A 16,801-nucleotide genomic window follows, 5' to 3' on the forward strand; every position below is an offset into this window, starting at 1 on the left:
ATACTTTCATGCTGTCAAAACCTGAAACTTTGGTAATTACGCGCGTGTTTGAGCACACCGCGTGCCTGCGTCGATCGTGTTTCAGCAACACGAACTCTCAACGTGCGCGCACTTTACGCCTTAAATACGTCTTGAATAATAGTCCTTTTCTCTATTTCTTCAATTCCAACACGACATTTTTAAGGCCAGTTACCGACTGATGCAGCAACATCTGGAGCTTGCCGCTGATATTAAAGCAATTAAAAACGGACAAAAAAGCATTGAAGCCAAACTTGCGGCATTTCAGAATCGCTTGGACACTTTGGAACAACAGGCGAAACAGGCTCAAGACCTGTCACAAAAAATGTCTTGCCTTACTAAAGAAATACAAGATTTATCCTCGCACAAATACAAATTTCAGTCACGATTTGACGAAATGGAAGACCGGTCACGTCGCGTCAACCTAATTTTCTATCGCCTTCTCGATTCCAAAGAATCTTGGAATGACACTGAAAAAAAGTTAACAGATGCAGTAATTTCAGTACTTCCCTCATTTTCTGCCGATTTCATCCAGCGTGCTCACCGGTTAGGTTCAATCACTCCTGCCAAACCGCGTCCCATTATTGCTAAGTTTTCCAACTTTAAAATTAAGGAAAAGGTGTTATCACTGCCTGAGCAATTCAAAACAAATAACATATCCATCAGTCAGGACTTTTCACCCGGAACCCGCGTAGCTAGAAAGAAACTAAAGGAATTTGCTCGTAGCCAACCACAATCGTCCTCGTCCCGGCTGCGTTAAAACAAAATGTTTTTAAACAAAAAATGCTTCATGTATAATCCTGCCTCCGATAAGGTAGAAGAAATCGAGCTACGTGGAAGGCCTGCTGTTGCTGCACCTAACCCCAGCACTTCAAGCTAGGAAAGCGCGAGGGGTGATGGGCACTTAGGCTGTTCACGTGTAACTGTCCTTTTTACTAATGCAAGAAGCGTACTAAACAAATATAACTCCTTATCATCCGCAATAGACACACTTTCTGCTCATATCATTGCACTGACCGAGACCTGGCTGCATGATAACGTTCAAGATGTGGACATCTTCCAAGATGCATACCGTTTCTGTATTTATCGTTGTGACAGAGATGCGCGCCGTGGTGGCGGTGTGCTCGTCGCTGCCTCTAAAGATTTTTTATCATCGCGCATTGACGTCAACACTAATCTGGAAATCATCTGGGTGTCTTTAATAATTGACCATCAAAATATAGTCATTGGCATTTGTTACCGTCCTCCCACATACACTGATTCTTTTGTTCCGGAACTTCATGACAGTATTAATGACATTTTCTCACGTTTTCCTTTATCTCCCATATTTTTATTCGGCGACTTTAACTTTCCTAACATAATGTGGAACACAGAACCAGCTGCTGTGTCACCATTTTCCTCTCAAGCACACGATTTTTTAGAACTATACTCTACGTTTACATAATCGCAGTTAACCACTCAAGCTACTAGAATCACGCCTGTCTCAGCCAACACCCTTGATCTAATCCTTACAACTAGACCTGACTTTGTTTCTAGTATTTCTTATTTACCAGGCATAAGCGACCACTCGTTACTTTCCTTTTCTATTGATGCACACGTTCCAAAAAACAGCAAAATACGCAAGACAATTCGTGACTATGCTAGAGCTAATTTTGAGGCAATCAACAAAGAATTAGCAGATTTCACTAACACCTTTCTGACTAACTTTGATGAACGTTCTATTCAACATTACTGGGACATGTTTTCAACAATAGTAAACAAATTGAAAAATACATCCCTGTTCGTATTATCACATCTAATCCTCGAACACCATGGTATAACTCCCATATCAAACGGCTTTCTAATCGAAAGAAACGTCTGTATCGCTTGGCCAAATTATGATTCTCAAACTCACGCTGGACGGCCTATAAAACTGCATATGATACTTACATTGCAGCATTAAAGGAAGCTAAAGATAACTTCATGTCGAATACCTTACCCCAACTTCTGAATTCTAATGTTCGAAAGTTTTGGCATATGATTAACCCCTGTCTTGATAACTCCGTTGCCTTGGTAGACACAGCTGGCAACCCCGTCCCACCTAACCAATGTGCTACTATCCTTAATGACACCTTCTCAAGAAATTTCTCCGTAGCTACAAATACTAATCTTCCAGACACTTTTCGTTACAGTTACCCATTCATGCCTCCCATTATTGTTGACACGGCTGGAATTACGAAACTCATCAATAACTTAGAGCACCATTCCTCCCCTGGTTATGATTCTATTGATTGAAAATTTCTTAAAAATAGTTGTGTCTACAGCTCAATCATACTAACAAAAATATTTCAGCAAACACTTGACACATCAACTCTTCCAACCCAATGGAAAATTGGGAAGGTGATTCCAATATTCAAATCAGGCAACAAAAGTTCACCATGTAATTATCGACCCATTTCCATTACTAGCACGTGCTGCAACCTCTTAGAACTTATTATATACTCGAACCTTGTCGCCTTTCTCGAATCTAACTCATTTTTCTCACCAGCTCAACATGGCTTCCGGCAATCATTTTTGTGTGAAACGCAGCTCATATATTATTTACTCGAACCTTGTCGCCTTTCTCGAATCTAACTCCTTTTTCTCACCAGCTCAACATGGCTTCCGGCAATCATTTTCGTGTGAAACGCAGCTCATATCATTTACTCATAAACTGCACCGTATTCTTGATCGTTCTTCGTTAGCTGACTGTATTTACTTAGATTTTTCTAAAGCATTCGACAAGGTCTCCCACGTACTTCTTTTTCATAAACTTAGTCAACTTAATATCGATAATAGCCTTTATTTGTGGATCAAAGATTTCCTTTCAAATCGTTCCCAATTTGTTGTAGCCAACGAACTTTCTTCTAACCAATGTCCTGTTCAATCTGGAGTCCCACAAGGATCAGTATTAGGCCCCCTTCTTTTTCTCATTTTCATTAACGACCTTCCTTCTTTAGTTTCTTCTAATATTCATCTTTTCGCTGACGACTGCGTTATTTTCCGTGAAATAGTTACTGATAACGATGCTAACATTCTCCAGTCAGATTTAAATTCTATATCTCACTGGTGCAATACATGGCTAATGGAATTAAATATTAACAAATGTAAAGTGATGCGTATCTCTCGCGCATCCAGCAGTTTTGGTCCATATTACCTGAACAACTCTCCTTTAGCCGCGGTTTCCTCCTATAAGTATTTAGGCGTTCATATCACTTCTAATCTAAGCTGGTCTCTGCATATTGAGCATATAATTAACAACGCTAACCGCATGTTAGGTTACTTACGCCGTAACTTTTCTGCAGCCCCTTCGTCTTTAAAGCTCATATTATATAAAACACTCATTCGATCTAAATTAGAATACGCCACTCCAGTCTGGGATCCAAGCATTAGCAATTTGGTTGCCTCACTAGAAATGGTGCAGAATCGCTCTACTCGCTTCATCTGTTCCTGTTATAACCGCACTGCTAGTACAACTTCTATGAAATCTGATATATCTCTTCGATCCCTAGCATCCCGCCGAAAAAATTTTCGCTTGAACTTTTTCCATCGGCTTTACTATCACCCTATCCTCCGTGACGAATTCATTCTTCAGCCACATTATATATCTAACCGTCTTGACCATCGCTTTAAGGTTGGTATCGAGCCATGTCATACTAAAACCTTTCTTTACTCTTTGTTACCTCGAACCTCACAAGATTGGAATCACTTTCTTCCGACATTGTTTCCATTAATGATAATACCCGATTTATACATGCCTTAGCTAACATTGTATAATTAGGATTTACCATACCTTAGCATGCTTTGTAATTTTATGTTTATTATGTTCATTATTATTTTGTTATTATTATGTCACTATGCACTGTGTTTATTCTCTACCCACTCCCCTCTGTAATGCTTCGGCCCTGAGGGTAAAATAAATAAAAATTTAAAAAATCTGTATTGAAAAAGCTGCTCCGCAGGGCTCGAACAAGATTTTCCGCGGATTTCTTCCCGTAGCGTGTTAGCCGTCGTCTGCTACGGCAGACCCACCACCGGCGGCGCCACCGTCGAGGCCGCGCCGAGCGGAGGAGGAGGGAAGTGAATGGCGCTACTTTGGGAGATTAAGGGGCTTTAGAACACCGTGAATTCCACGGAGGAAGGAAACTCCGTGGAATTCCGTGGTAAACACAGAGGAAGGAAACTAAGGAGAGGCGCTACCCCCTCCGCGCGCTATGAGAAAAGTGTGGCGGAAATGACGTAGTAGGTTCTCATTTTTTTTTTGCTGCTTTTTATTTTTTTTCCTGTATGGCCACGCCTTTTAGGCCACATTGGCGGCGTTGTTATGGTTTTGAGCGCTCACACGTATTGCTCTGGTAGGTTTCGTGCCGTGGCAAAGGCGCTGTGTTGGCGGGTTTGCGTTAGTCACCGTGTCTTGTTGCGCGGTGTTACCTGCACCGTGCTCTGCCGGATGTTGCGAGAGCGCGCACGCTCCGCGCGCGAAACCACGCGCAGCGCGGCGTGGTTTCGCGAAAGATGTAAACAAGAGAGGAGGGTGGCCCAAAAGGCGGAGCATCGCCATGAGAGACGCCAACTTCCGGCTTCACTTTTGCTTCACAAAGAGTGACGTCAGGGCCTCTCCTTAGTTTCCTTCCTCTGTGGTGGTGAATTCAAAGCGCGCCGCCATATTGATGAGCGCTGGTCGCGCCATCTATCCTAAGAGCCGCGAAGTAGCAGGTCTGGGCTGCCACGCCGACGCCGGGAGGCGTATTTGGAACATCCAGAAGGGACAACGCATGGCAACCGCAGCGCCACGCTATTGGCTGCCGGCTGCGGGGACGCGCCGTGGCGTCATGGCTAACAACGTACTCTCATCACCAGCGGTTCCGCGTAGCTTGTGGGTCGTGGCCACGACCTACTTGTATAAAATACAGTAGGTCGTGGTCGTGGCCAACGCCGTGGCCAACGTTTTGTCGTGGCTGGCACGCAGACGCGGCTATGTGAAACTGGCGTAACTGTGCGCTGGCGCGGTCGCGAGCCGAGGGTGACGCGACTTTCCGTCCCATCCATTGCAGCGCCCTCTCCGCCCTGCCGATTGATAGGAATCGGGACCTACGCCGGTGCGACAGTTTACGCTGCGAGGATCGCTGGGCGAAACCCATGCTCAGAACCTGTGAGATTGAGTCGTATTCCACCACTACTACTAATGATACACAGCGCGATGCCCTCAAGAGGAAACAAAAGGCCCTGCGTTTACTGCGCTGCTCACGTCATGTTAATGCAATTCGGCATACATAGACACGGCGTGAAAGCACTGAATAGTGTTTTCACGTATGTGCGCTGGCACAAAACGTTATAAACAGTCCCGAAAGAGCCTATATTGTGTTGGATGTTAAAGTTCACTCCAGATATCAATAAATGTTGCAGGTATGTGCCAATTTCTTCACCTAATTGCAGAGAACTCTCTCGGGCGTTATTGCATTTTTATGGCTTCCTCCATGTCCCAAATGCTGAATTTCAAATACATTGAAGTTGTTGCAGATGCGAAATGCCACTTTTATGATTTATGTGGTTCGCCTGTTAAATATAGTTTAAGAAGTTCTGTTCAAAAAGAAATTCCCACCTTTCTACAACTGGGAAAAAAAAATGTTAGAGGTGGAAAACTGTTATAATGGCATTGTGCAAGCTAATACTTTAATTTCAGTGCACAGCTTTAGGTGAATTTCTAAAGCACAGCAATTTTGCTTGCCTTTTTCTGTTTTATAAACTAAGATGTACATCTTTGAAAGGCAGCCTGACCCTCTTTAAATTCGAAATATTGGACACAGGCTGGGAACAAAGCTTTCCAATACACTCGCTGAAAGTGCCTTATCGGGACACCCTAGTACACAATGCAGATGCATTAAGAAGTGACAAGACAGTTTGACAATTTTAATCATTGAAAGACTTAGCGAAGCCTTTTTTGGTTTGTTTTCTTTTTTTGCTTTCAGACGCTGCACATTGCCTTTTAAGGCATGTTTTCACTGTTTCTTTTTTTATGGGGAGGGCGTGTTAACACTTTTACACCATGTCAATTATGTGGTGCCATAATGTGTTCTTGGATGGAGTCTTGCCCTTTCATTCAGTACAATATAATGTCGTTTTTTGTGTCATAGGCCGTTTTGCATTTGAGTATGAGTGTAGCATTTTGCTAAGTTTTGCCTCTGTCACCCAAGCTTGCAAGTTTGCTACCCACTGCTGGTGACATGTAACACATTTGACTTTTGTTCAATAAAAGGAAGTCTGTCACTTATCCTGTCCACTTGTTGTCTTTTTGAATTACAATTTGTTGCCTATATTAGTTTTTGTTGCATCTCAGATTAGGAATGGCTGTCATAGTTGACATCATTTAACCATATTGCGCACAATGTGGATGATATGTACTTGCAATGCATGGGCCTTTCCGCCAAGTAACACAGAACCTACCACCAACACACAAGCAACGCAAGCGCGATCACATAAGCAATGTTGGACAACGCGCGGTCCGCGCGAGCCGGAAAACGATCATGCCGTGAACGAACACGCGACGGCGTCGCTCGGCGCCACCATCATGCCTTCTCAAAAATCCCTAAACGATCCTGTCCTTAGGCACCTAGAATCAGATCACGTGAGGGATTTTTGTCCGACAATTAGACGCACGCAAGTCTGCGACCTCTGGAACACGGTGTAGTCTAGTCAGGTCTAGTCAACAGGAGAGCACCGGGAACGAGAGTTATTGCTTGCCGCCGTTGCTAGGAGTGACATCACGGCGTCCCGCAGGCTCGTAAACCAAGAGCGTGGTGCTGCGGTTGCCATACGTTGTACTTTCTGGATATTCCAAATACGCCGCCGGGAGATTCGACCCGGCGCAAAAGCGAAACTTGGGCTTTTTAGCCGGGCGGGAGGCGTGTTTCGCGTTTTTTCTAACCTGTCATTTTCGCTGTCTCGATCCAATCAAGCTTCAAGACCTCATGCAAGTCCGCAATGGCCACACTGAGTGCTGTGCAGGCTGCAGAAGCGAATACATCGGACAAGTACGCTATTACGTTTGTACAAACCGCGCGCTATATGCTAGAACAAGTGTGAGCTGTAATATCTCCGCATTTTTGGCACGTAACTTGTGAAGGAATATACAGCACTCTGTTGGTGCCATATGTTATTAAAGCACGCAGAACATTGTCCTCTGCACTTTCAGTCTGGTCTTGTTTGTCATGGTCACTACTGGGTTGGCCGCGTTTGGCAACGAACTGACGAGGTCGTTTGACTGGGCTTATAACCTGCCTGATTAGCAGACACCTGCCCTTCACCACCTGCACATTGAAAACAAAATATATGTTATAGTAAGAAGGGCTGTAGTTCTTTCCCATGCCATCACTGTTGCGAAGATATAAAGTCCTCTCAAAATGAAATAGAATATACACCAGGTCAATTGTATCGTGCAATTTATCGTACAACATTCAGAACACAAGCCTACAGCACTCGAACAAGCAGCATATATGATGCTAAACCTGCACTCATTGGAATATGAGGAACTACAGTAGTTATAATGTTAAACTACGTGTGCAGTCAAAGGCCCTATAACAGGGTGAGCATGACAGCTGCAGGTGTTGTACAGTTGCGCAAACCATGACAGGGCACATAAAATTACCATACCTACTTAAAGCTGCATCATCAGGGACCCATTTGTTACAAGACAACAACCGCACCTGCATTCGAAGAAATTAGCCCCACCAACTGCTGCTACCTGGTATCAGACCTGTTTCACTTGTGCGAGGCCATATCGGATTGTTGGCGCTTCCTTAGAAAAAAAAATAAAACAGCAAAAAAAAAACTGGCGAGAACGAGCAAAATTTTGTTACAAAATACAACAATAATTAACCACCTTAATTTCTTCGCTATAAGAACGGAAAAATCTTCGGCTTTGCCCCGCATAACAGCCCGCACGCAATTTAGAGCTCAGGAGGCTCAAATGAATTCGTTACGAATGACACCTGTAGCACCAGCTCGTAAAGACAGGCGCGCTGCAAAAACACCTTCGGCGACGAGCAGTCGTCGTTTACGTTTTTGTGGACGCGTGCTACGTGTCGAGCAGACTTCGGTTTACTTTCATAGCAATAACGCTCACCAGCAGGTAACATTCTATTGCCTACAACTTGTCGTTCACGCTTAATGGTCATGCCGTGCACCAGCTGCAAGTATCGCTAACCGCAAACTCAACTGTTCCGCTTAACTGTCGAGGGCCCTGCGTTACTGCAAACACGAAAATGCTTGCCTTTTTGTAATAGCCAAGGCGAATCACCGGCACGGGATTCTTCTCTGTCGGCTTGTTGTTCAGAAAGTGCTCGGAGCAAACCTGCGTGTTGCACATATTACGTTCTTAGGGCGCAAAGTTGAACGTGGCACCAAAATATACACAGATCGAATACTCACTCGTGTATTTTCACTGGGTTGGTAGTTCCTTCTATTCACTGCAGCTTTCCACCGGTGGCGCAGCTTGGCATTCTTCGTTGCGGATGGAAATCGGTGCAGCCTGAAAACACCGCACCGGCACGATTCCTTACGTGTTTTGTGCTCTTCGCAAACAGCGCTAAGCAACTTGCTCCTTTTGCGCTCGTTGTTCTGGCATCCAAACACAACGCAATGATGCCCAAATGACTTCTTGTACTTTCGATCCGCGTTAACGGGCACATTTCCGCACTTTAGAGACCTAGAGCTAACGCTTGCCATGTCTACCGGTCGCCGGCGAAGACACTTTGGCAGCCCAGTACAAAATGGCGCCGGTCGACCGGGCAACCCGGGTGCGAGAGTATGCGTTCGGTTAGCCTGGGTGCGAGGCTATCGTGTTCTGGTCTATAGGAACATGGGCTGTACGGAACCGATGGCGCAGAGCTTGCGCTGCGCATTATTATTATTGTAATCATTTCCTGCCGCAGTCAAATAGACGTGCAAATGCTCGGCGGATGTTAAGATGCATGCCCGAAACTCACTTGATATAAGAGAGGAATTATACGTGCCCTCCTAGGCCATCTCAACGACCATTAGACGGATTTATTAACTTGACAGCAAAGGTTTTGCAGAGACCGATCGTAGTGTCGTAAAGCCATTAAATCTTTGGCCGTGTCTGCTGTGACCGGGGCACAGCAAACGAAAGGTTCCCGAAATGTCTACGTTCACCTATGACGTCACGTCCGCTATAACCCATGATGTCACATCCGTTCATTTCCATGGCGTCTGTCTTACAGAGCCGGTTGCTCTGCGAAGCGGTCTGTATTCCGTGCCCACTTAGAGCGTGAGTAATTCATCTTTCCAAGCTATATGCGTGTAATAAAAGCTAGGGGCTGTGAGCTGTTTGATGCGTTACGATTAGGTACCTTTTGAGCATATTTTGCCTCCTGGCCGCGTCAAATTATAGCCGGCATGTGGAATGGGCCGTGGCATCTTATATAGAGCTGCTCATGTGAGTGGTATTGCCTCCGTCAGGATCGTCAGTGCGTGCACAGAACCATTCAGTAGTCTGGTTCAGGCGAGGATGCGCGAAAGAACGAGGACGTAAGAAAACACTGGCATGACGAGCTGTCCCGTCAGATCGTGTTACATCGCGCTTTTTTTCTAAAACCATCTCCCTCGAACGCTAGGATCTTAGAACAGCATTACTACTGCTTTTTTTACAGCTTTGCTGCGGCTCATTTAATCATCGCCTGCATTCTTTTAATAATACAAATGATATCGCTGCGCGGAAGAGCGTCTCTTGAAGTTTCCAAACAAGAGCCTGTGCCGCCGTGCCTGCTGCATACACGCTTACCTTTCCTAACGCAGTTAAGACGCGGCACCAGCTCTGGCACTGCGTGATACAGGGTTACTATGCTAATAAAATTAAAAAGAACAAACGAAATTAATGCACAAAATGTGAAACCTTGCCAAGCGTGATAAACGGACCTGCCTCTCTAGACGAATTGAATAAATCAGCGTCCTGAAGTCAGCTTCGCCGCAGTAGATTAGTGCTAAGCGGTGAAGCATGTCAGACGTGAAGAGTGACCGCTTCCACCGAAATATATGTGTTCCTTAATGATGTACGCGTGCACCTGCCGTTTCCTGTTACATTACGCGTGCCGAGGCGCCTAATAAGTGTATTGGCTGGCCTTCAGCGCTATTTCAGACGTGGCTGTGATGCTTTGAACCGTTGGTATGTCGACCTCATAAGCCAGTTAACGTTTACACGGTCATTTGTTCTGAACTGTTGATTTCTTCCATAATAGCTAAGTGATTTCGTAGTTTCCTGTCCAACTGCTTTGGTCATATGCGAGTCAAGTGTATCCTTTAGCCGAGCGCAGTTTTCGAAAGTGAAACGACGCGTTTGCATCAGCATATAGTACCGTCGCCTATTCACAACAGTCAATCAATGTCATTTTGTATGTCACTGGGAAACCACCGAACGCGGGGAACTGCATAATTAGCCATGGGATTAGCGTGCCTCTTGGGAAGCTGCTTTGCATCAAAGGCCAGGTACCCTTGCTATGCTTCACCGCAAAACATTTTCTATGTCTAACCGCTTAACATATTTGTATTGTGGTGAAGCTAACCTTACAGAACCGAATTTTTGCAACGCTTTTTAGACTCCTGCATCTCTACCAGCCGCTACCAAACGCTTGTCGGTACGTCTCTTGGCAGAGATCCAGCTAAATCTCAACTGTTGGGAATGGGGGAGACGCATGTATATGAAAACTGCCAAGGAAAGCAGTTGCCCTGATGAAGGCACACTCCCCTGTCGAAACATTTGCACCAGCCTGTTCGACTACCGTTATCACTGCTACATATTTGTGTGTTGCGGTGAAGCTAGCCGATATTGGGAAAGATTTACATGAATCTGAAATGTATGGTATCAGTCAGCGACGAACCTAATGTTCTACTCTCAACAAAGCAGATTTTCGTGGCAGGATGCATGATGTATTGAGAACTTTTGTTGGCTAAAGCTATATGTGCCAGGTTAGCTCTTGTTACAATAATACGCTTTACCGCAATATGCAAGAGGCCTCGCTGCGGGACACGCCCGCCAGAGTTAGCCAAAACCTTACGTGACAGTTCACTGCAAAACACATCCTGTATTGCGGCGAATCGTAATAAAGCACATTTGTCAGTTTAGAATGTAAAGACCTTTGCCCTTCGCTTTTGTGATATTATGACTCAGCTTAATGAGAACATGTATTCACTGCTAAAAACATCCACATTGAAATGGAGACATGAACACTGATGGCAGCCTGTTTAATGTTTTATCCCTTTACTTTTTTGTGTACCTGTCACGCTGCCATTATTAAATTTTCCTGTACTTTGTGCTGACGTACATAACATTACATCACAAGGAGCCACTGTGTAATCAGTGTTCAAGGACCAGCGTGATGGTTTTTCTCAAGAAAGGTTTGGGTTATTTTGTTGTGAAGGTTTTTTTAGAGAGGTAGCTTTCTGAGAAGAAATCAGATGTCAGGAAATAAACCTCAGTGGCGCAGTAATCTTGGCTGTCTTTTGCTGAAACGTGCCCTAGACATAATCGAGTGATTTGCACTTGCAATTAGACAGCAGCCTTAGCTTGGGAGACCAGCGATATGGCATATTTTATCAAACTAGGCGACGCATTGCATTACCAGTCCGAACAGAGACCTGTTTAAATGTTTGTCACCTTTAACACCTAAATTTTCGACCATGAATTAAGAAAAATCTGTAGCACATTTAGAACCTAGATTTTAAATGCTCTTATAAGTTGGCTTCTTGTTCACTGCAGTTGTGCTCGGCTTCTGTCCAAACGGGAGAGCGTTTCTGCATAGCTTATTAGGGAAAATTCTTATTTACAAACCTTCTTTTAATGTATCTCGCCTACAATCACAATCATATGTTTATAGCACATGAATGTGCTGTGCATGAATCAAATTTACAATGCCATGTTCAACAGCACAGTGCATGTAGCTGGTGTTGGTTCATTCAAGCTAAGCATTACTACAGCCTTTAACTGTGTCATGGTATGAGAGCAAAGAAATGGATATGCAAAGACAGTTGGGCGCATTGAGACAACATCTTTGTTGTGTATGAAAAGGTGGTAGATACACAAAATGGGGAGAACACATCCACTTTCATTTTTCTCGCGCACAAAAAAAGCCGGATGAATAAGGTTTCTTCACTGTGCCATAGAAACTATATGTTTGCTCTCAAAGGTAACTGTCATTCATTGGATTTGTTCCTGTGCTGTGTTTATTTTCTTTAGTGCGCTTTAGTTTTTGCACGTTAATCTTTCAAGCTCGTTTTTATTTTCACAGACTGAACATCCCACGTCTTGGTTTGACTTCCTGGTACAGGATACTTGCACTTAGCATGGAGTGATGAAGCAGAGCAGTGTACATTTATTAAATGTGCAGATTTTAGCAGTATAACAGCAGTTCATTAAAAAAAAATTTGTGCTGAAAATAAAGCGTTCCTACCCTCATACCTCGTTGTCTATTTATTTATTTATACTCTCAACTCTCATAGAGGGTCATAACAGAGAGGAAAATACAATTAAATAAATCAAATATGGACAATGTCAATGTACGCAAAGTTGCTTAACACTTGTCAGTTCACAGTGAATAAGATGTTCACTTGAATGCTGTTCAGCACACTTCTGACATTTATCAAAATACGTACAATGAATATCAAGACGCACATATCACTTGGCAATTCAAAACTAAATCGAAAACTCCCATAAATATGCCTCAGCAGCATTTCAAAAAGTCGGTGACATCTTTTAGGCTAACAAAAGCGTTTGGCAACTGGTTCCACATTTCTATCGCATCCAGGAAAAATGAGTATCGATAGGTATCACTTTTGGTACGGTACGGCTTTATGACGTAGTCGTGGTTAGTTCGCGGGTTTCTTTTGCCTGGAGCGTGTAGATATTTGAGCTTATCAATCTTAAGTTGATCCTGCATTATTTCATAAAGCACCTTCAGCCTATATTTTTTCCTACGTACCTCAAGAAGATCCAACGCGTCGCCAGACTCTATATCCTTTCCAACTTCCTCTTAAGCATCACTTGATGGGGACTCCAAACAACGGCTGAATATTCTAGTATCGTCCTAATGAAGGCAGTATATGCAATAAGTTTTACATTACGCGATGTACGTTCCAGTTTTTTCTCAAAGAATATAACTATTGATAGGCAGTCATACAGACGGCATCTATATGTTGGTTCTATTTCAATTTTGCTTGTATCCCTGTATTCTCTTCGGCAAAACCACTCATATCTGGAACTGGTCATGATAAGTGCTCATGAGTATTTTAAAGAACAGCCTTGAACCCTACTCGTGCACTGGTAAAATGTATAGATGCAGTGAAATTGAAACAGAAGGCAATATAGCAAACATGATGCGGTATTTGACAGACAATTATGTCAGCAATTTTTGCATAAAACGATTTTCTTAGAGCATACTAGCACTACAAAGCACCCATCTTTCTTGTTATGCATACATTACCTCAAGCTCTTTAAAGGTGGTCACTATGAGGAACTATAGAGGCTAAAGGCAGCCATGAAAATGTATTATGAATTATGCAATGCATAGCATTTACTCAGTTCAGAGAGCTTCCAAAGTTGCCACAAGGCCTTGATAGCTGTGGATGAGGGAACAGTTGTAGGCCTATTTGGAGCAGGAGAAATGAACATTAAGATCGAAACATAAATAACAACTCGTAATGCAATTAAAAAATCTTGCTATACCTTTAAAAAGACAGTGAAATGACATTAGTGTCACAATTTCATTTTCTTTTTACTTCATTGAGGTTCAATATACTGATTTTAGTAACACCAAAAAGCAGAGGGGTGAAGCACATAAGAAAAATGCTAGTCTGTTTTTATATTCTGCCTTCTCTAAATTCAAAGTTCAGTAAAGTTAACTTAGAAAGCTACGGTGAAGCCATTGCTTCAGCGTGTATGGTGCATAACAGCAGCAATCGCCAGCCTAACTGCTTGGGTTTACAGTGCCATATTTGTATTGTATACCTTTTAAGTGCTGAGCTATTGGAAGATTGATTAAGGTGACCAACTTGCTGAAGCAGTAGTTTACTGAATAAAATACATGGAGAAGGGTGGAAAGATAGGACAGAGCACAGGGGATGTATTCCGTGTCCACCTAGTAGAAATGTCCATTTCATCCACTGCTGAAGTTCTGATTGGCTGGGCTGGGGTATGCATGAGAAGGAGACATGCCCCCCAGTTATTTGCACTTCAGCAGAAGAGGATATGGACATGTCCACTAGATGAATACTTACAAAGCTATTTAATAAAGTACTTCTGTAACCAACATGCCTGCTATGCCATCCTTGCTTTCAATGTCTGTCTTACTAAGTGTGAAAGAGCCAGGTTTATGCATGAAAAGTTTTCCTGAGGGTGTGCGCCTTGAAGCCCGTAGTTGTAATCACAGGAAACGGGGGTGGATCCAGAGTAGCACCAAGGCAAGCCTTCATCGAAACAAATATGGAGGGAAGTGACTGCATGCTCAAACTTGTCAGCTCACAAGTTTGCCAAGACCAAGTGATGTCAGAAGTTCATGAAGCCTACATGGTTAATGTATAACCGCTTAGGCAAACATTATTTAGATACTTTTTATGAGGACTACATATTTACTGGAAATCTCAAAATAATTATGTTAGTGCAGAATACCTTGTACTAGTTGTGAAGTCCTTGAAAGGATGAAAATGTTTGAGTTGTACTTGTGTGGTGCATGAAGTTACTTTTTAAAAAGAACTCGGCAATGGAAACAAAATGCAAAGAGTACTCGAAATATATTGCCACCTCTTTAGGGCTAGATGAATTCAAATAATAATAATAAGCAAATGAAGATCGGGCATAAAAGATAGATGTTTTGGCTCCCACATGAAAGCCTTGTTCACAAAGATTATGAACAAAGCTACAGTTGAACCAGCTCGTATTCTTCATTTTTATGGTTGGCATCTAATTTTAAACTACTTAACATGCCTCTTTTGACCAAACCAGACAGGCTGCCGTCAAACTCTTCACTACTTCAATGCAAATAATTGGAGGTTGGCAAATACATGGTATCAAATAGTCAAACACTGATGCACACAGTTACAGCAGGCATATTTATCTTGGAATTAAGCACCATGCTCGTCTAGTAAAAAAGAAAGCTATCAAGGAAAATTAGGATTATTTTTAAACATAAGTAACTATACCTCATATACTTGTAGCAGACGTAGCGCTTCTCAAGAATCAAGTTCAAGAAGACAAGACATATTCAAAAAGACAAGTACATGTTTTGCTCGCCAAGTGACTTTTACTGTGCTCAATTATCTAAAGTGTGCTATAATATGAATAATGTAATTTGCTAATGTAAAGAAAGAACAAGCCAGGATCTCTTGCTTCAGATATATGCGCTGAATCAATAAAGTAATTATGGAAGAAGAACACCAGAAATAAACACAAATATTTGTGTGCTTTCTGGCATAAAATAATTCTCATGTAAGCCACGTAACATGCTTTCCAAAGCATCCCCTACCTAAACTTACAGCTGCATCACATGAAGGCACTTTCTAAGAACACACATGCTTCATGATCATTCACTGTGTTAGTGACTCCCACTGAAGTAGACTGAGAACATATCTGGGCATTGCATTCAATAGCTGATGTAGAGTGAGAAGACTACTGCTTGTAGGTATGAATGAACCGAGTGAATAAGAAATATAGGTTCTCAAACTTCTAGTAGTAAGCGTGGGAGCACTTAAGAAAAACATATTGTAACTAAAAATTGCAACACATGATGAAATAACTGAAATAGCTGGGGAGAGTTTAATAGACCAATAAACAGAAAACTGCAAATTCCCAACATTTCTGAATACTTTTCTTCACATGTACTCACCTCATAAGTATTACTTCCCATAATGCTCGAACCTCTGCCTTAGTTTCATAATTCCCCATTCTCGCTGCTTTGCTCATGCTGATTGACATCTAGCACAAAGGTTGGCAAAAATAGCTGAGCATGTGGATGTGTTGTGAGTTAAGCTGCCCACATCTGGTAGCCACATGCCAATTTCTCAGAGTAGATGAAAGGAAAGTCTTGAGGGTAAACCATAGAGAAGACGGATACCTTGGTTCAATATAACTGAAAACGCCAACATGCAAAAATTGGACAGCGCACAGAATCAACAGAATTGAGATAGCTTGAAAGAACTGAAAAGATGCATTATGATATTTATGTTACACAGGTTCCAGTTAAGTTGAAGATTTTCACTGTCTAATGAATTTATAAGACAATACATGACCAGCAATACTGTATGGAACCTAAACAATTTTAATAAAGTCACCTAGAAATCAGGATGGAGAGGTGACTTAATTGAGGATGCTAAAATGGATGAGGTGGAGGCAGATTGTGAAGACAGGTCTTAAAAATTAACATGCAACACACACTTAAGTTGGCAAAGATTGGATTCAGTGTCCAAGAAGAAATTGACTAAGATAATTTATTGGTACACATACATGAGAGAGCAGCAACAATACAGCAGAGATGACTGTCATGCAAGAGGAAACGACGTTAGTCTAAATATTAACATTTGATCAGAAGAATGGTTACGCATGGGCTCAGGCTCATGTACAATTCTGTATGGTACGCATGATGTCAGAGCTACATCGCATAAGGAACTGTGGCCTTACATGCCTCGATTATGAAATGATGTGGGTCAAGAGTGGAACAATGATAGCATCAAGAGGGGGCCTCCTCCAAAAGGAGAACGGGAGGGA

General features: G+C 42.7%; 1 protein-coding gene across 1 annotated transcript in view; it reads left to right on the plus strand.

Annotated features, from left to right (window-relative positions):
• Polr2I (RNA polymerase II subunit RpII15) overlaps nt 1-12,440 on the plus strand; it is a 119,361-nt gene extending 106,921 nt beyond the window's left edge. Inside the window, exon 5 of the mRNA XM_075698203.1 lies at nt 12,336-12,440. Coding sequence (XP_075554318.1) covers nt 12,336-12,389 — 54 coding nt within the window. The 3' untranslated portion in view covers nt 12,390-12,440. The remainder of the gene's footprint in view (nt 1-12,335) is intronic.
• Nucleotides 12,441-16,801: the final 4,361 nt, after the last annotated feature.

The sequence above is a fragment of the Dermacentor variabilis genome, chromosome 7 (assembly GCF_050947875.1).
Source record: "Dermacentor variabilis isolate Ectoservices chromosome 7, ASM5094787v1, whole genome shotgun sequence".
Classification (NCBI taxonomy): domain Eukaryota; kingdom Metazoa; phylum Arthropoda; class Arachnida; order Ixodida; family Ixodidae; genus Dermacentor; species Dermacentor variabilis.